Source organism: Erinaceus europaeus, chromosome X, assembly GCF_950295315.1.
Source record: "Erinaceus europaeus chromosome X, mEriEur2.1, whole genome shotgun sequence".
NCBI classification, from domain to species: domain Eukaryota; kingdom Metazoa; phylum Chordata; class Mammalia; order Eulipotyphla; family Erinaceidae; genus Erinaceus; species Erinaceus europaeus.
The window spans coordinates 118,486,529-118,507,647 of record NC_080185.1 but is presented as its reverse complement, the minus strand read 5'-3'; the positions used below and the strand labels follow the sequence as shown (position 1 = coordinate 118,507,647).

General features: G+C 40.1%; 1 protein-coding gene and 1 long non-coding RNA gene across 13 annotated transcripts in view; one reads left to right on the top strand and one right to left on the bottom strand.

Annotated features, from left to right (window-relative positions):
• Positions 1-21,119, top strand: part of LOC132535790 (uncharacterized) — a 345,179-nt gene that overhangs the window by 73,657 nt on the left and 250,403 nt on the right. The gene's annotated exons all lie outside the window — the stretch shown is intronic.
• Positions 1-21,119, bottom strand: part of ADGRG2 (adhesion G protein-coupled receptor G2) — a 140,347-nt gene that overhangs the window by 72,203 nt on the left and 47,025 nt on the right. For 10 of the 11 annotated variants that reach the window (XM_060182942.1, XM_060182953.1, XM_060182949.1 and 7 more), the window contains 2 exons: positions 18,821-18,868; positions 7,898-8,016 (listed from right to left, as the gene is read on the bottom strand). In XM_060182942.1, coding sequence (XP_060038925.1) covers positions 7,898-8,015 — 118 coding nt within the window. In that variant the 5' untranslated portion in view covers position 8,016; positions 18,821-18,868. The remainder of the gene's footprint in view (positions 1-7,897; positions 8,017-18,820; positions 18,869-21,119) is intronic. The other variant, XM_060182945.1, reaches the window with a different exon arrangement.

Below are 21,119 nucleotides of genomic sequence, written 5' to 3'. Positions count from 1 at the left end.
CACAGCTAAGGGAGTTCTGAGAGGGAAGTTCATAGCCATACAAGCACACATTAGGAAACAAGAAAAAGCACAAATAAAAAACCTGATTGCACACCTTAAAAACCTAGAAGAACAAAGGAACCCTAAAGCAACAAGGACTGATCACTAAAGTTAGGGCAGAAATAAATAACACTGAAAATAAGAAAACCATACCAAAGATCAATGAAGCTAAATATTGGTTCTTCAAAAAAGTAAACAAAATTGACAAACCTTTATCCAGAATCACAAAACAAAAAAGGGAGAAGACCCAAATAAATCGGATTGTAAATGAAAGAGGAAATATCACAACAGACACCACAGAAATTCAACATATCATACTGAGGCTTCTATGAACAATGATATGCCACCAAGCTAGAGAGCCTGGAAGAAATGGAGAAGTTCCTAGATAACAACAAACTTCCAAAATTAAATAAAGAGAAACTAGAAAATATGAACAGGCCAATCACAGCCAATAAAAGTTCTGGACCAGATGGTTTTACAAATGAATTCTACAAAACCTTCAAGGAAGAGTTAATACCTCTGCTTTTAAAAGTCTTCCAGAAGATTGAAGACACTGGACTACTCCCTTCCAGCTTCTATGAAGCCAACATCACTCTGATATCAAAAGCAGACAGGGATACAACCAAAAAAGAAAACTACAGACCGATATCTCTGATTAACACAAGTGCTAAAATGTTGAACAAAATTCTAGCCAACTGGATACAGCAGTATATTAAAAAGATTGTTCATCATGACCAAGTGGGGTTTATCCCAGGCATGCAAGGTTGGTTTAATATATGTAAATCAATCAACATGATCCACCACATCAATAAATGCAAGACCAAAAACCACATGGTCATATCAATAGATGCAGAGAAAGCCTTTGACAAAATACAACATCCCTTTATGATCAAAACACTACAAAAAATGGGAATAGATGGAAAATTCCTGAAGATAGTGGAGTCCATCTATAGCAAACCTACAGCCAACATCATACTCAGTGGTGAAAAACTGGAAGCATTTCCCCTCAGATCAGGTACTAGACAGGGCTGCCCACTATCACCATTATTATTCAACATAGTGTTGGAAGTTCTTGCCATAGCAATCAGGCAGGAGCCAGGAATTAATGGCATACAGATTAGAAGAGAAGTCAACCTATCCCTATTTGCAAATGATGTGATACATAGAAAACACAAAGAATCCAGTAAGAAGCTTTTGGAAATTATCAGGCAATACAGTAAAGTGTCAGGCCCCAAATTAACATACAAAAGTCAGTGGCATTTCTGTATGCGAATACTAAGAAGAAGAAATCCAGAAATCAATTACTTTTACTATATCAACAAAAAGAATAAAATATCTAGGAGTAAACCTAACCAAAGAACTGAAAGACTTGTATACTGAAAATTATGAGTCATTATTCAAGAAAATAGAAAAAGGCAGAAAGAAGTGGAAAGATATTCTATGTTCATGGGTTGGAAGAATTAACATCATCAAAATGAATATACTACCCAGAGGAATATACAAATTTAACGCTATCCCCATCAAGATCCCAAACACATTTTTTAGGAGAATAGAACAAATGCTACAAATGTTTATCTGGAACCATAAAAGACCTAGAATTGCAAAAACGATCTTGAAAAGAAAGAACAGAACTGGAGGCATCACACTCCCAGATCCCAAATTGTATTTTAGGGCCATTGTCATCAAAACTGCTTGGTACTGGAACATGAATAGACAAACTGACCAGTGGAATAGAATTGAGAGCCCAGAAGTAAGCCCCCACACCTATGGACATAACTAATCTTTGAAAAAGGTTCCCAGACTATTAAATGGGGAGAGGGGAGTCTCTTCAATAGATGGTGTTTGAAAAAATGGGTTGAAACATGAAGAAGAATGAAACTGAACCACTATATTTCACCAAACACAAAAGTAAATACCAAGTGGATCAAGGACTTGGATATTAGACCAGAAACTATCAGATACTTAGAGGAAAATATTGGCAGAACTCTTTTCCATATAAATTTTAAAGACATCTTCAGTGAAACGAATCCAATCACAAAGAAGACTAAAACAAATATAAACCAACGGTACTACATCAAATCAAAAAGCTTCTGCACAGCAAAAGAAACCACTATCCAAACAAAGAGACCCCGTGTAGAATGGGGGAAGATCTTTACATGCCATACATCAGACTAGAGGCTAATAACTAAAATATTAAAAAGCTCACCAAACTCAACAACAAGAAAACAAATGACCCCATCCAAACATGGAGAGAGGATATGGACAGAATATTCATTACAGAAGAGATCTTAAAGGCTGATAAACATGAAAAAATGCTTCAAGTCATTGGTTGTCAGAGAAATGCAAATCAAGACAACAATGAGATACCACTTCACTCCTATGAGAATGTCATACATCAGAAAAGGTAACAGCAGCAACAGATGCTGGAGAGGTTGTGGGGTCAAAGGAACACTCCTGCATTGCTGGTGGGAATGTAAATTGGTCCAACCCCTGTGGAGAGCAGTCTGGAGAACTCTCAGAAGGCTAGAAATGGACCTACCCTATGACCCTGCAATTCCTCTCCTGGGGATATATCCTAAGGAACCCAACACATCCATCCAAAAACATCTGTGCACACATTATTTTCTTAGCAGCACAATTTGTAATAGCCAAAACCTGGAAGCAATCCAGGTGTCCAACAACAGATGAGTGGCTGAGCAAGTTGTGGTCTATATACACAATGGAATACTACTCAGCTATTAAAATGGTGATTTCCCCATTTTCAGCCCATTTTGGAATGGAGCTTGAAGGAATCATGTGAAGTGAGATAAGTCAGAAAGAAAAGGATGAATATGGGATGATCTCATTCACAGGCAGAAGTTGAAAAACAAGACCAGAAGAGAAAACACTAAGCAGAACCTGGAGTGGAATTTGTGTATTGCACCAAAGTAAAAGACTCTGCGGTGGGGTGGGGGGAGAGTACAGGTCCTGGAAAAGATGACGGAGGACCTAGTCGGGGGTTATTGTTATGTGGAAAACTGAGAAATGTTATGCATGTACACACTATTGTATTTGCTGTCGACTGTAAAACATTAATCTGTAAAACATAAAAATTTATGTAAAATATAAATTAAAAAAAATAAAGTGGGTTGCTGCTGCCCTTGCTACTTTAAATGTTTAGTGTTAAGAGCTCTTGCTATTTGGGACTTTCCTAACAATAGTGAGACAAAGATCGCACCACATCTTGGGGATTTACCACTCAGCAAAAGTCACTCCTGGAGTTTTGATCAACACTGAACCACCATCTCTCTTCTCCACCGCTGCCTTGTTGATTTACAGGCTCCTGTGAGGCATTCTCACCAGGAGTTCCCAGTAGAAAGTGGGACACAAGGTCCTCTTCTTTTATTTGTTTCCCTCAACCTAGCTAGAGTCTCTACCACTTCTAAAGGCTGTCACAGAAAGAGTCAGGGCCCTACAGAGGTAACTTCATGCCTCTTTCGGGGGAAGTGTGAAGAGACATTGAACTTCAGACCAATGCCATGATAAGCATTTGTAGATTCATTTTTACAAATGGGAACTGAGAGAAGAGACAAGCACTGAGTTTGGCATTGGAGGCTACCATCAAACAAGATAAGTTCCTGGTCTTTCAGGAACATATCACCTACCTCCTACAACTCTAGCATTTGCTGCATAAGGAAGAACAAAGACTTGGATGGACAAAGCTTAAGAGTGAAATAGGAAATAAGGCAGTGAGGATTCAGAAAAGGAGAAATAGAGAGGAATTATCACTGGAAATGCCTGTAGCAAAGAAGGATCTAGGTCCAGCCAAGAGAGAGGAGGGGGTGGGGGGAGCACAAGTTGGGAATTATAACTCATGAGATCACCAAACTGGCTCAAATGTGTAATTGTTTCCAAATGGGGACGACAACTCTGCAAGAATGAAATTATAACCATCTTCCACTATTATGTCATCTCACCCTCACCCTCACCCTCTGGAAAATAGAATCGTTGTACCTAAAAGAAGACCTCCTTGGAAGACAAAAAAAGAAAAAAGAAAAGAAAGAAAGAACAGAAAAGAAAAAGGAATAATACAAAGGTATTGGCACAGCCCAGGAGAATTAGAGATTAGGGCAAAATCAGTTACCTGGCAAAGTTCATTGAGTCATCTCTCAAGCTTCCAGAGCAAAGCTGCTGTCTCTGCAGTCCACCTCCCCCAGAGTCCAGCAATGACTGCTCTTAGTGGCAGACCCCAGGCTCCTCCTTCATCTTCTCCCAGTGACTTATTTTTTCAATTTTCAAATATGTACTGGGCAGCCTGGATGGTACAGGTTACATACAGACCCCACAGGGGCCTCCTCTGATCTGTATGACTATGGAAAAATGGCTTCATTTCCTTGACACTCACTGTTTCTATGAAAACTGAGCCTAAATATATCTATCATGAAGATGTTCTGTGAGAGGGGCCAGCAGTCAACTCACTCTGCAGGATGCATGCCTTTTGCAGGGGGCTCTAGGTTTGATCCTCAGCATTACTTGGAAGCACCATGGACAGCACCAGGGGAAGCTCCATGATTGGTGGACTGGAAGCGAGGTTTCATTCTTCTGAAGAGTCCAAGGCAGGTTTCTTATAAGTAATGATATTAGGCTGGCTCTTGGCATCTAAGTGTTTTCATATGGGGATCACCCCAGGAAATAGAGAGAAGGAGCAGGGAAGGGAATAAAGCAGCAGGGGCCAGGCAGTGGTACATCTGGTTAAGCGCACACACTACAGTGCACAAGGACCCAGTTTCAAGCCCTTGGTGCCCACCTGCAGGGGCAAGCTTCATGAGTGGTGAGGTAGGGTTGCAGGTGTCTCTCTGTCTCTTTTCCTCTTTATCTTCCTCTCCCCTCTCAATTTCTCTCTCTGTCTCTATCCAAAAGTAAATAAAGAAACATACATTTTAAAAAGTTTTTTAAAAAGCAGCAAAGAAGGAAGGATATAAATGATAACGGGAACATTAATGAGCTTTTGAAAGAGCTCCAACCTGGGAACCACTAAGAATTAGTTCCTCCCTGAGCCAGAGCACAAAGGCCATTCAACACTGTAGACAGCCACTCTGGCTTGCCTCAGAGCCCAGCACTTTCCTCTTTACCTGACGCCCACCCCTCATCATTTTGTAATATCCTTTTTTGAAAAACATTTTTTTCTGCCAAACAGCTTTCATTTTGATTTTTACCCCTCATATGTTCCACTTTCCTACCCCATCTACACTGTGGTGGAAAAAGCATGGAAACGTGAGACTGAAGATCTAGTATCTAGTCTGGGTTCCACCATTTGCTAACCAGTAGCCTCTCTGGGAACATTTACTCATCAGTTAAGTGGGGACATTTGATTTGTGCCCTGCCAATCCCACAGTGATGTTTTAATACTCCACGGAGATGATGTGTGTGAGCATAGTTTACATGGCGTGTGGCCACAACAACACAATGCATCCCATGATAGCTATCTGGAATGTTCTTTCCCTACTTACATCTTCTGCCCGTTGTGTAAACAGGGTTTCTCGAAGGGTGGTATCTGAACCAACTGCACTGACATCAACCAGGGAGCTTGTAAGAAGTGTCCATTCTCAGTTGAACCACCACCACCCAGACCTACTAAGTCAAACAATCTGGGACAGGTCCAGCTTTCCAGGGGATTCTGATGAATGCTGAAGTTTGAGAACTATGGTCCTGTAGTTACATACTCAGAACTGGGTACAAATCCCAGCCTGGCCACTTCCTAGGTACTAATGATCTTGAGTAAGTTTCTTAATCTCTTAGAGCTTTGGCTGCTGGATCTGGAAAATGGGGCTAAGATGAGGATCTTCCCTCCATAGATTTGGTTGAGAAGCTTAAGAGAGTAGATGTATGGAGAGTGAGGGTCTTGGCACATTATAAGCATTATGTTCCTTTTACTCTTTTAATTTCTTTTTGTAAAGTACCGAGGCTTCTCGACAGTTTACCCTAGTGCCTATTTGTATGAACAGCTGTCAACTATGTTTTAGCTGCAAAGTTTTCCATCGTGTCAGAGGCAAGGGGGAGTTATGTGTATATGTCTGTTTCCATATATTATTGCTTGCTACTAGTAGACATATGCTTTATCAAATGAAGATTTCTTTGCCATCGTCTTCTAAATAAGAAAAATGTTTCTGTGAGTCCTTAGTAATGTCTTAACATCCCCGATGAGATTCCTTCTTTGACAGTTACACCCATAGACAGGACAGCTTAAAGACTGTTGGCCTTTACTGCCTCCTCGGGGTACCGTTCCTTCTGTATTTCATAAGCTTCTGAAAATTTTCTTTTCTTAAAACCATGCTGCTTCATTTGAATGTCTCTCTCCTTTAAATTTTTCAAAGAATGAACATGTGGCCTGGGAGCTAGTGTAGTGGGAGAAGTGTTGAGCCCTTGAGCAGGAGTTCCTGAGTTCAGTCACTGGAAATGTATGTGCCAGAGTGATTTTCTGGTTCCCTCTCTTTCTTTTCTCCCCCCCTTTATAAAATAAAATGATTAGTAAGCACCTGAAAAGACAATCAGCCTCACAGATCACTAAGAAAATGCAGATCAAAAACCACAAGGAAGTGGTACTTCACATTCATTATCAAAACAACAGAAAAATAACAGTTGCTGATGAGGGTGTAGAAAAACTGAAATTTCTGTGACTTGCTGGTGGGAATATAAAATAGTGGAGCCACTGTGGGGAAGAGTTTGGTATATCCTCCTCTAAAAGTTCAATGGAATTACCATGAGACTCAGCAATAGTCCATTCCTAGGTATTTCTCCCCAAAGAACTGAAAGTGGGGATTCATGCAGGATACTTATACACCGTGTTCATGGTAGCAACATCTACCATAATGAGAAGGTAGAAATAACCCAAATGTCCATCAGTGATGAATGGTAAACAGGAGGTGGTAGATACATACATTGATATCTTCCAAAGGAATACAAATTTGAACACATGTTACAGCATGGATGAACCTTGAAAAGATTGCACTATGTGACCTAATCTGTATACAGAAGGACAAATAATGTATTTCATTTACATGAGATGAGAAATATGTTAAAGATCAATACTAGTGAGGGCAGGGGTGGATATCATAATGGTTATGCAAAGAGACTCTCATGCCTGAGGCTCCAAAGTCCCAGGTTCAATCCCCTGCACCACCATCAGCCAGAGCTGAGCAGTGCTCTGGTAAACAAAAAAAAAAAGAAGGAAAAAGTGTGTGTGTGTGTGTGTGTGTGTGTGTGTGTGTGTGTGTGTGTGTGTGTGTGTGTGTGTATTTATAATTTCTCTATTGGGGGATTAATGGTTTACAGTTGACAGTAAAATACAATAGTTTGTACATGCATAACATTTCCCAGTTTTCCACATAACAGTTCAACCCCCACTAGGTCCTCCTCTGCCATCATGTTCTAGGATCTGAACCTTCTCCCCCACCCCAGAGTCTTTTACTTTGGTGCAATACACCAACTCTAGTTGTGGATATATTTAATGCCAGTGAACCGTTCACTTCAAGTGGTTTAAATAAGTTATTTTTAATTCTTTTTAAAACTATATTTATTGGATAGAGATAGCCAGGAATCGAGAGGGAAGGGGGTGACAGAAGAGAGAGACAGAGAGACACCTGCAGCCCTGCTTTACCACTTGCAAAGCTTTCCCCCTGCAGATGGGGACCGGGGGCTCTAACCTGGGTCCTTGCACATTGTAACACGTGCACTCAACCAAGAACGCCACCACCCAGTCCTTAAATGATAAGTTTTATGTTATGTTTACTTTACCATGTTAAGGAAAATCCTAAATAAACATGGGGTTGTGTGTGGGAAGGAGAGAGAGAAACAGAATGTAGGAGAATAGGTACCTTACCTTCCAGGGATGTAACCAAAACGACATGGAGACAAATAATGACAAGAAATATCTTGAATGTCAGTAAAAACTCTTCAGGTCTGGCAGCATGGCCACACTGCCCACCAGAGAAAAACATCCTGGAACAAAATAAGGGAAAAACAGGTCATCACAGCTTGCCATAATCCTGGCAAAGATACAGCGATAGCCAAAAGAACAGGTCCACAAGTAAGGCAACCTGCAGTCCTGATTCCTGTAAATTACTCTGGTTCCAGAAAATCAGCCAGGCAATGTCAGCTGGACACTGGGCACACAAAGCAATGGTTATTATGGGTGGAACATACAGTGGGACTGGTTATATTATGCTGTATACTATATTACATTAATTATACATCACATTATAGTTGATTTTATTAAAAATGACAAGTAAATTGGGAACGTAGCTCAATGGTAAAGAACTTGTTTCACATGTGAAAGGTCCTGCGTTCAATCCCCCAAACCTCTTCCCAAAATGTAAAAATGGCAAGTAAGGTATGGAAGACATCAACATATACAAAATAGAGAGAAATAAAAAGCACAAAACACTATATATATATCACCCTCTAGCTGGGCAGTGTCACACCTGGCTGAGTGCACCCATTACCATGTGCAAGGACCCGGGTTTAAGCTCCCATTCCCTGCTTAAAGGGGGGAAGAAAGTTCATGAATGGTGAAGATGCTGCAGGCGTCGCTCTTTCTCTCCCTATCTGTCTTTTCTTCTCTCAATTTCTATCTGTCCTATCAAATAAATATTTTTTTAGAGTATCACCCTATATAATGGCTATATTATATAGAGACTATGCTAAGAATTAGAATGAGTCATAAGATTTCATAATTATTCCTATTTATGTCTTATACTGTAAAAGGTTGGGCACATTGCATTTCCTTTTCAAATTTATTATCACTGCTTCCATTTGTTAGTAATCAAGAGGTAGAAATAACATTTTTAAAAAAGCAATCTTAGTGGCCTGGGAGGTATTCCACTAGTTAGAGTATTAAACCTAAAAGCATAAGGTCCTGAGTTCAATCCTCTGGCATTGCATGTGCTAGATTAGTGCTCTGGCATTCTCTCTCTCTCTCTCTCTCTCACACACACATACACACACAAATAAATAAATGAATAGATATTTTTTAACAGTATTTATATCAGAAGTGAATTTAGGCTCAGGAAATAGCTCAGGACTCCGGCAGAACACAAGACTTGCATGCCTGAGGTCCATCCCTCAAACCATCTTATGCCAGAGTTGAGCAATGTTCCTCTCTCTCTCATAAAAATAAATAAATATATCTGAACCAGAAAAGACGTAGAATTGCCAAAACAGTCTTGAGAAAAAAGAACAGAACCGGAGGCATCACACTCCCAGATCTCAAACTGTATTATAGGGCCATTGTCATCAAAACTGCTTGGTACTGGAACATGAGTAGACACACTAACCAGTGGAATAGAATCGAGAGCCCAGAAGTGAGCCCCCACACCTATGGACATCTAATCTTTGACAAAGGGGCCCAGACTATTAAATGGGGAAAGCAGAGTCTCTTCAACAAATGGTGTTGGAAACAATGGGTTGAAACATGCAGAAGAATGAAACTGAACCACTGTATTTCACCAAATACAAAAGTAAATTCCAAGTGGATCAAGGACTTGGATGTTAGACCACAAACTATCAGATACTTAGAGGAAAATATTGGCAGAACTCTTTTCCGCATAAATTTTAAAGACATCTTCAATGAAATGAATCCAATTACAAGGAAGACTAAGACAAGTATAAACCTATGGGACTACATCAAATTAAAAAGCTTCTTCACAGCAGAAGAAACCACTCTCCAGACCAAGAGACCCCTCACAGAATGGGAGAAGATCTTTACATGCCATACATCAAACAAGAGGCTAATAGCCAGAATATATAAAGAACTTGCAAATCTCAACAACAAGATAACAAATAACCCCATCCAAAAAATGGGGGAGGTAATGGAGAGAATATTCACCACAGAAGAGATCCAAAAGGCAGAGAAACACATGAAAAAAATGCTCCAAGTCTCTGATTGTCAGAGAAATGCAAATCAAGACAACAATGAGATACCACTTCACTCCTGTGAGAATGTCATACATCAGAAAAGGTAACAGCAGCAAATGCTGGAGAGGGTGTGGGGTCAAAGGAACACTCCTGCACTGCTGGTGGGAATGTAAATTGGTCCAACCCCTGTGGAGAACAGTCTGGAGAACTCTCAGAAGGCTAGAAATGGACCTACCCTATGACCCTACAATTCCTCTCCTGGGGATATATCCTAAGGAACCAAACACACCCATCCAAAAAGATCTGTGTACACATATATTCTTGGCATCACAATTTTAATAGCCAAAACCTGGAAGCAATCCAGGTGTCCAACAACAGATGAGTGGCTGAGCAAGTTGTGGTCTATATACACAATGGAATACTACTCAGCTATTAAAATGGTGATTTCCCCATTTTCAGCCCATTTTGGAATGGAGCTTGAAGGAATCATGTGAAGTGAGATAAGTCAGAAAGAAAAGGATGAATATGGGATGATCTCATTCACAGGCAGAAGTTGAAAAACAAGATCAGAAGAGAAAACACTAAGCAGAACTTTGACTGGTGTTGTATTGCACCAAAGTAAAAGACTCTGGGGTGGGTGGGTGGGGAGAATACAGGTCCAAGAAGGATGACAGAGGACCTAGTGGGGGTTGTATTGTTATATGGGAAACTGGGGAATGTTATGCATGTACAAACTATTGTACTTACTGTAGAATGTAAAACATTAATTCCTCAATTAAAAAAAAATCAGTCAAAAAAAAAAGAAAAAAACATTAATTCCCCAATAAAGAAAGAAAGAAATCTTTTTAAAAAATCTAAACAACCAAGTTTGAAAGCACCATTTATCCTTCGTGTATTCATTCATCCAACAAATAATTATTTTCATTTATTGTTTTTAATTATATTTATTTATTGGATAGTGACAGTCAGAAATCCAGAGGGTAAGGGGAGATAGAGAGGGAGAGAGAGAGAGAGACACCTGTAGCACTGCTTCTTCACTCGTAAAGCTTTCCCCCTGCAGGTGGGGACCAGAACTCGAACCTGGGTCCTTACACGTTATAACATGTGCACTCAACCAGGTGTGCCACCACCCAGCCCCCCAACAAATAATTCTTCAGGACAGCTATATGCCAGGCAAGCTCTGAAGGCTGAAGAGGAGCTAAGTGGGGGAAATGTGTGAGGAGACAGACAGGGACTGGGGGAGGGTGACAAGTGTTGATTGTCCACCCACAATGAGGAGCTGGCCAACAGAACTTCATAACAGACAGCAGCACCAGCAGCCAAGAGAGAACCCTGAACAGGCCCCCTCTACGCACCCACAGGGGAACTGACTGGGACACTTCAAGGTGTGCTCAGTTGGCAGAGCTCCTGGCCATGAGGTGCCCCCCAAACACAGCCATCACTATGTTCTGCTAGCCCAAGGGAGACAAGGCATAGTCACCAGTGGAGATGACTAAAGGTCATGGGTTCAAATCCTGGCTTTGAGCAGCCTTGGACAAGTTATTTCTGATGGTTAAGCTTCCCCATCTGGTGTTGTACGAATGAGTATGAAATCTTCATGCTGTGAATGCACTGCAAGTGCCGGCAGTACTCTTCACCCTTTACTAAACAAATATCTATCCAGAATGTGCAGGGAGTCAACACGCAGGGATCACAGGGACAAAAGTGTGGAAAGATGGCGACCAACCCCCATTTCTCAGTCTCAAGGCAGAATGGGCAATCTTGAAGAATCCTGTCATTTAATAGCCATCACCAGTAAGGGGGTGGGATGGGGGTGAGTCTTTCTTTGGACAGGATCTGATGACGTCTTAGACTAGGGACTGACTCTTCCTTTCAAAGGGGACTTAGGTTTGTTTGAATCAGTAAGTTGAATTAGGTATCAGAAATACACTATATCAGTAAATTGTAAATTGCCTCTGGTTTGTCCCTCCTCTTCAGCACTCTCATCCTCTCTGTTCATAATAGTAGATAATTGACCCTCCCAAATGAGTCACTCTAATGAGGTTAATTTGATCATGTAAAGATGCAGCAGTGTCTCTGGAGGAAAACGTAAGAGTCTGCTACAGCTACACACAGGATTGATGAATCCTGCAAATACAGTGTTGGATTAAGACACCGGACGTAAATGAGTGCATAGTGTACATAATTCCGTTCACATGAAGAATAGAAACAGGCAAAATGAGTCCTTAGAGTAAAATCAGGAGACTAGAGGGGGAAGAAAGGGAAATAATCACGAGCTGGCTTCTGAGATTACAGGTACTATTCCCATGCTGATTACATAGATATTCAGTACTTTAAAAAGTGTTTGGTTTTATTTTTTGCTTTGCTTTGCTTTTTTTTTTTTTTTTGCGACCAGGGTTATCGCTGGGGATCTGTACCTACATGATGAACTCCACTGCTCCAGCATCATATTTTTCTTTTATTTGCTAGGACAGAGAGAAATAGGGAGGAAGAGATGGAGAAAGAAAGAGACATCTGCAGGACTTTTCCACCACATGTGAAGCTCCATCCCTCCCTCCCCCAGGTGAGAACTGGGGCTTGAACTTTGGTACTCATGCATGATAACATGTGCAATCTACCTGGTGAGCCACTGCCCGGCCCCCTGAAAGTCTTTTTAAGGCTATATTTAGTGAACAAATCTCTACCAAACAAACAACAACAAAAACCTATCACCTAAACAGATGCCTTGGGTTTGACTCTACCTGGAATCCTCTAAGCTGACATGGAAGAGGTAATGCACAGGCATTTAATTGTGGTTGTAGAAAGAGCATCAGAGCAGTTCCTTTCTGGAAAGGAACTCTAACCTGGCCTCTAACCTTCATTCTCCAGTTGGAAAAAAGAAGTCCATGATGCTTTAGTGAATGTTCTAGGAGGTGGGTCAGCATCACTTGACTGTTTGATGGGACTTCTACTCTTTCTTCCAGACTCCAATACCACCCTCCTGAGAACCTGTGTCTTTAGAAGTAAACTGTTTTGAGTCCATCAGGTAAAATGAATTAACAAATTCTAAATGCTATTATGCAATTTGACGATTTCTGCAAACTCATTCTTAGCTTTGCCAACTTCTAGGGCAGGACCTAAGTGGTGTACAGATATGGTCAAATCAAAATTAGTCATTGTACACAGTGGCTATTATGTGCCATGACTTGGACTTCTGATGAAAATAACCCATACCTTTTCTCTGAAGGGAACTTCTCCCCAATGGGGAAGGAAGAGCCAGACTGAGGGGTGACTCTGTCAGTCATCTTGGAAAGAGAATATGGATCACGTGGTGGCACAGTGGATAAAGCACTGGACTCTCAAACATGAGGTCTTCAGCTCGATCCCTGGCAGCACATGTACCAGAGTCATGTTTAGTTTTTTCTCTCTCCTCCTATCTTTCTCATCAATCAATAAATAAAATCTGAGAGAGAGAGAAAGAGAGAGAGAGAGAGAATATGGATCATGAACTCACCAGAGTCTGGGTTCTACTAAAAAGACTTTCAGTTGTCAAGTCCAGGCTTCATTTCTTTGCGTCAGAATTATGTTGTATAATAGTAGAAGTTTTATGGTATTTGCAAGAATGCAGTTCCTATTGCCTTCTGCATAAACTAAAGAACATTCTGCTAGGTCTTAAGGTCTCTAGGATCAATGATCAGAGAGGGGAGACTGGGTGTTGAACCCCTTGCTTACTATACACAGTTCTTTTTGTCTTTTCTTCATATTTTGGTGTAAGCAAGGTTAGCTCAGTGCTATCTAGGTCATCAACAAAGATAAACTGAATAACCACTGGCTTTGAGCAAATTTTCAAGGTGTCTAGGATGGCAAGTGAGATAGCATCAATTACAGAGAAATTTATTTACTAGCATTTCAGTGACATAATCTTGATCTTTACACTTGAAAACCACTCATTAAAAATGATCTCGAATTCATCTTGGTCCAGGACCCCCATTTCTGGCTTTGGACTCTGTACAGCACACAAGTGACATGGCTGCATGCCACAGTCCTGCCTGTCACACTCCTAGGATTGTTCTAGATCTTTTCAGTTTCACTAAATATTGTCTTTTTTAAAAAAAAAAAAACTGACCATCAGTCTAAGCTTTAATGATAACAAATGATAAATATATCTCTAGCTAGAAGGAATAATACTTAAAGGACAATATGAAAGTATGAGAAGTTGATGCCCCACAGGTATCAACGCACCTGGGTGTATGCTATTCTCCTCTACATCTGGTTAACTGTGTCGTGAATATACCTTGAATGCTATGATGTATACAGTGATCAGAATATTGACCTGAGGAACTAGTGTATGATTATTGTTCCTCAAGCCTCCTAGAAAACTTTATGCCTAAATCAATATTTATACTGATATCAAACTATAGATTAAAGCAAAAACCATTACCTATAAATGACTTCTTCATAGAAGGCTTAATTCAGTAGGAAGACTGAGCAAATTTATATGTGAGCACAACTAATAATAAAACTTCAAAAGATACAGGGCAATGTTTTCAACAGAAGATAGAGATATAGAACAGACCCACAATCATACTGAAATACTCTCATATCTCTGTAAGCAATTGATAAAATTCAAATAAGAAAGTCATTAAGAGTCATGTAGTACATAAAGCATTGAACTTCCAAGCATGAGGTCCCGAGTTCAGTCCCTGGCAGTACATACACCACAATGATGCTCCGGTGTTCTTTCTCTCTCACTTTCTCTCCCTCCCATTAATAAATAAAACCTTTTTTATATAAAAAAGACATCAAGGATATAGAATATCAGAATGTCTTTTTCTTTAACCAGGGTTATCTGCTTGCATGATGACTCCTTCACTCCCAGCAGCCATTTTTTTCCCTTTTCCTCTTTATTTGTTTCTGATAGAGACATATAATAGAGAGAGGGAGAAAGTGGGAGACACTTGTAGCACTGATCCACTGTTTCTGAAGCCTCCCCTCCCCTGTGCAGGTGGAGACCTGGGACTTGAACCAGGTCCTGGTGCATAGTAACATGTGCACCGTCACCCAGTCCCCTGAATGGCACACTTAACCAACCTGACTTGGGAGTCGGGCGGTAGTGCAGCGGGTTAAGTGCATGTGGCACAAACAGCCTGACTTAAGCCCATATATGAAACACCCGCTCAACAACTACACAGTATATGAGCTTTTCAAGTACACGAGGGTATTTATGGAATTCATCCAGTCCATAAAAGTGGTCTCAAAGACATTTTACAAAATTGGGGAAAAAGGAAAGAAGCATGTCTTCTGGACCTCAACACAATTAAATGGTAACAACAACAACAACAACAATTAAAGGTGTTACAGGTCAAAAGAAAGTCATAATCTGTATTAGGAAATAATTTACTTGTGTAATTACAAAAAACTAGACAAAAACTATGGACTAGAGAGCAAAATGAGTCGACTGAATACTGTTTCAAAGTAGGCCTGTGGCATCTAGGGAAGAGGCTGAGCAGGTAGAGCGCAGGACCTGCATCAGTAAGCCCCCAGGTGTGACACTCCACATCACACATGCAGAGCAGGGTCATGCTCTGGTCTCTCTCCCTCAGTCTGTCTGTCTCCCTCTCTCAGAAATTAAGTAAATAAGATCTTTGAATAAGAAAAGTGAGTATAAACAACCTGGAGAAAGACTTTAAAAAGCAGGATAGCTGAAGATATTATAAATATAAAGAAAAAAGGATCTTAGAGTCAACTTTATTCAATAATTTGGAAAAATCTAGAAAAAGTGGGAAAATCTCTAGAAGGACACACATGTTACCAAAAAAAGGGTATAGAAAAGGAATGACATGCCTGAGATGTATAACCACTGAAAGTCTGACATTTTTCCCACGAAGAAAATTCCAGGCCCAGAAGTTTTCACTGGTGAGTGTATCAAATATTTTTAAAACATAAAATCCAGCCTTACAAGAAGTAAAAGAATAGAGGAAAAGAACAAGGCCTAACTTATTTTTGCCAGGTCAGCATCACTCTGCTCCTGCGGCTCCAGACAGACTATGACCCACATAGTCAACGACTGCCACCTCTCCAGATTCAAAGGAGGTCTCGAAACTTTACATCAGGCTCAACCTGACGCTGTTGACTGGCTATGGAAGAAGGGCAAACGCTAGAAGAAGAAGCATCACCCTAGTGCTAAAATCTGATAAGGAAAGTCTTAACGTTTTTGCCTATTTTACAAATCAAGTGAGACTATTTACAGAAGTCTCTGGAATGCTCACAAAAATGTCAGTAGAAATTTCAAATCTGGTAAATTGAAGTAACTTGAATAAATGTAGGACAAAAGGAATCATCCTGAAATTCAGCAACAAAATTTTTTTAAGATAAAGTCACTGAGTGCCAAAGCCAGAAATACTGTAATAAAATGGCATCTATATGCATAAAAAATGTCCCAAAGACGACAAAAACTGGGTTAACTGATAAGTACCGAATATGAACTCTAAAATGATAGCTTTGTACATCATTTGTCATAGCACAAAGTGAAGTCATTTGTGAAGTCTCATGCCACGAAGAGATTGAAGGAAAATGACTTCTTTATGCTGCAAAATGATTTTGTCAATAAACATAAATACTTTATTTTTGAAAGTGCATGCTAATTCAGGAAGAAGGAGCTTACATTAAATATGTCCTTACAAATCCATGTGAAAGGTTTTATATCTTTCAACCTCATTTCCGGAATTCTCCACTATTCTCCCATCTGCAATCTGCTAGCCTCCTGATTACCCATGAGTAACTTTATCCAAGGGAAATGGAAGCCTCTGTCATCTCTCTTCCCTTATTCTTGGGGCTTCTCCCTGAAAGCTCACAGTATATATTCAGCACACACACACATAAGCTGACTAGCATAGGGTTCATGTGCATGGATGCATCGGCCTGCCCTTGAATCCAAGTTTACCATTGACAGTGTTACCTTGGCCTGTTCCTCAACCTCACTGAATCTTAAATTCCACATCTAAAACAATGAAGTTCATGATAGGATATACCCACAGGGTTTGTTAGCGGTGAAATAAGGTCATGGAATGAAGGTCTTCATCTTGTCAGAAGGTGTTAGCTAAATTCTTGTCACTGCTTTTGATTAACATGACCCTCATCAAGAAACACTATAGAGTTGAGACTGTCAAATATTTAACATCATTATAAGTTATTTTCTAATACTGAATTAACAGAATAAAAGTTTTGTAAAATAAAAAAGTGTTAGATATTATCATAAGCATAATTAGAAGCTAAGCTTATAGTTTGTTCAGTGCTAAATGTAAATTTCAAAATGATTCCCTCCACCCATTCATCTAGTTTGCAAATATTTATTGGGGTTCTATTACATACTAGGGTCTCGAGATACTACAGTAAACAAGGCAGAAATTTTTCCTACCCCCAAGAGCTTACAGACACTACTTAGATTCATTAGTCACCGGTGTAACCAAATAAATAGTTTTAAAAAAATTAGCTTAAAAGACACTCTCTTCATGGTCCATGAGACTCAACTTGGCCTAAAAACAAAAATTAGGCCCCAGAAGAAAATAACCTCTGCTATGTAGACTCATCTCTGCCTCTCCCCTACCCCCGTGGCAAGCAACTAACTCCACCCACAGCAGGCACTCATAAAAATCTCTTAATTGATTTCATCCTGAATCTGTTGCAGCACAATAACTGTCAATATGCAGAGGAGACAAATAGAAGACTCTCCTTGAAAACTTCCTCAGGGTGTTGATCAGCTTCGCCACTAACTAGTTGACTGTGTAACCCTGTTCAAGTTATTTTCAGCTTGACAATAACTAATTAGTAGTTGTTATAACTATTATTATGTGCTAGTATTATCTAGATTATATAGGGTAATTATATTCATTATAGTGAATGTTTGCTCTATGCAAAGGGGAGGAAGGGAACAGAAATCTTTGGAAGCCAGTCTAGGGAGAAGGAATGGGGAGAAGTAATGAAAGAAAGTCCCAGGGGTCAGGCGGTAACACAACGGGTTAAGCACACATGGTGCAAAGTGCAAGAACCAGCGTAAGGATCCCGGTTAGAGCCCCTGGCTCCCTAACTGCAGGGAGGTCACTTGAAATTAGTCTGCAGGTGTCTATCTTTCTCTCTTCCTCTCTGTCTTCCCTTTCTCTCTTGATTTTTCTCTGTCCTATCCAACAACAACATCAATAACAACAATAATAATAACCACAACAACAATAAAACAACAGGGGCAACAAAAGGGGGGAAAATAGCCTCTAGGAGTAGTGGATTCCTGGTGCAGGCATCGAGCCCCAGCAATAACCCTGGAGGCACTGGAGGCACTGGAGGCACTGGAGGCACTGGAGGCACTGGAGGCAAAAAAAAAAAAAAAAAAAAAAAAAAGTCCCAAAGAGTTCTAAAACTCTGTTAAATCACTAATAAAGAAATAGAAAAAAAAAGTGATCCAGGAGGTGGGGCAGTGGATAAGGAGCTAAGTTCTCTAGAATTAAGGCCTGAGTTTGATCCCCAGCAGCACATGTACCAGAGTGATATCTGGTTCTTCCCTCTCTTTCCCTCTCCTTTTCATTAATAAATAAAAAAAATATTTTTTAAAGAAAGAGAAACATTTTTTAAAATTTTTTAAAAAAAGAAAAAGTATAGACTATTTGTATCCACTACTGGAAATTCTTTAAACACAATTTGATTACCAAGAAGAAATGGATCCTCAATAGAAATCCCAAGGAAAACAGTCTGCAGAAAAGAAGACTCTAAAGTGAGAGTAAGGAGCCAAAAATGAACAAACAAAAGGAACAAAGTAGTTACAGGGATGAGGATTTGGAGCTTATATAAGAGTTCATCTGAAAGAGAAAACAAACAGAGAAACATGCTAATCATTTAATCACGTGGAAGTAGCTTTACTCACCTGACAGCAGTTCAGAAAGAAAAGAAAAGATGGAAAAACAGTACAAATCTGAAAAAGAAAAAAAAGTTTGGATTAGTGGGAAATGGGCCTTCTTGGCACCATAACGCTTCACGTTCCAATACTACAGTCAGTTCTGTAGTTGAGACCCCCTGCTGTATACCAAGGCTAAGACTTGGCAACAGAGTTAACAAAATAAATGGAGGAGGCAAAGCCTTCTCATATGGAACTTATTATAAGCCAAAAAACAATACCAAGCGTCAGTTGAGAGGGTGGGGGGGGGTCTGCCTTGTTAATATTTCAGCAGCACTGTGTGGCTCTCAGTCTCATTAATAGCATAGAGGCAGTGGACAGTGATGTGATCAGATATGGGGACGGATAGTTCCTTCTAGAGATCATACTTTTTGTTAGCTTTTTATGTTGTGGGTGTCTGCCTTAATTCTCCAGGAATCTAAATTCTATAAAAATTAAAGACTGAATTATTTAAGTCCTATATGCCCTCAAAGCTGGAGGCAGAATAATTTCTCCAAGAAGGGCTGAGTAAATAATTCTTGACTGTTAAGTTTACTCAGAATAGAAAGGAAAAGATGGGGGCACTGACAGTGACGTGAATGGGGGATAAGGCAAAGCACACTGGAGAAAAAAAGTCAGGCTGACAACCTGATTTGTATCTTTCAGAACATTTCCTCATACTCTACTTCAAAATGACAATTGTAGAATGGCTACTAATTAGAGGATGACAGCTGCTTCACAGTGGCCTCCCCTCTTGTTGACACACTATGACTTTTTCCCTGCCATCTTGTATTTGTGGTTAACAGTGGGTTACAGTGTAGAGCTCCACACCACACCCACCACTAAAGTTCTGTATCCTCACCCTCACACCTCTCAAAGAGAACCACTGGAGTTCTCAGACAACAGTTTGCTTGCTTCTGTGTTTTGTTTTGTTTTGCAAGTTCATATGTATCAGTTCTCTAGATTCCACATATGAGTGAAACCAGCCCATAGTTGTGATGACTTTTAAATAAAGATTTGCAAAAGGAGGTGGCCTAGAAGGTGGCACAGTGATAAGGTATTAGACTCTCGGGCATGAGATCCCAAGTTCAGTCCTCAGAATCCCACGGACCATAGCAATGCTCTGGTTTGTCTTCTCCACACCCCACTCCATCCCCACCATTACTAAATAATTTTTTTAAGTATTTGCAAAAGGAAACAATCTATAGGGTGATCTTGGAACTCATTGACCTACTCTTGGCTTCAGGCAACAGGCTGTTAAAACAGATGTTCAGTGCTCAAGGAAGAATCCAGAATACAAATTTCAAGGAGCCACAGTGAGTTTCTTTTTTAAAAAATATTTTTAATTTATTATTTATTCCCTTTTGTTGCCCTTGTTTTATTATTGTAGTTATGATTGATGTTGTTGTTGTTGGATAGGACAGAGAAAAATTGAGAGAGGAGGGGAAGACAGAGAGGGGGAGAGAAAGATAGACACCTGCAGACCTGCTTCACCGCTTGTGAAGTGACTCCCCTGCAAGTGGGGAGCTGGGGGCTTGAACCGGGATCCTTATGCCGGTCCTTGTGCTTTGCACCATGTGCGCTTAACCCGCTGCGCTACCGCCCGACTCCCCACAATGAGTTCCTAATGATTGCAATGTTCTTTTGTATTTTTAAAAATTTTTATATTTATTTATATATTTTCCCTTTTGTTGCCCTTGTTTTTTTCATTATTGTTGTAGTCATTATTGTTGTTGTTATTGCTGTCATTGTTGTTGGATAGGACAGAGAGAAATGGAGAGAGGAAGGGAAGACAGAGAGGGGAGAGAAAGAAGCGACTCCCCTGCAGGTGGGGAGCCAGGGCTTGAACTGGGATCCTTAAGCTGGTCCTTGTGCTTTGCGCCACGTGCGCTTAACTCACTGCACTACTGCCAAACTCCCTTGTATTTTTTTCTTTCATTTTTCATTTGTGATTAATGGTGGATTACAAGATTTTAAGACTGCAGTATATAGCTCCATACCACACCTCCCAAAGATAATCACCATTGTTCTCACAAGTCTTAGAAACTGTTGGCTTTTGTGGGTTTTTTTTTGCAAGTTAATATTTATCAGTTCTCTAGATTCCACATATAAGTGAAATCATCCAGTACTTGTCTTTCCTCTCTTTACTTACTTCACTAAGCACAATCACCTTTAGTTCCATCCATTTTGTCCCAAAGGACACAACATCATCTTTCTGTGCAAGTTCTTTAAGAGAGGGAAAAAGTAGTTCTTAATAAATACCAATGTATCAGAAAAACTTCATTAAGCA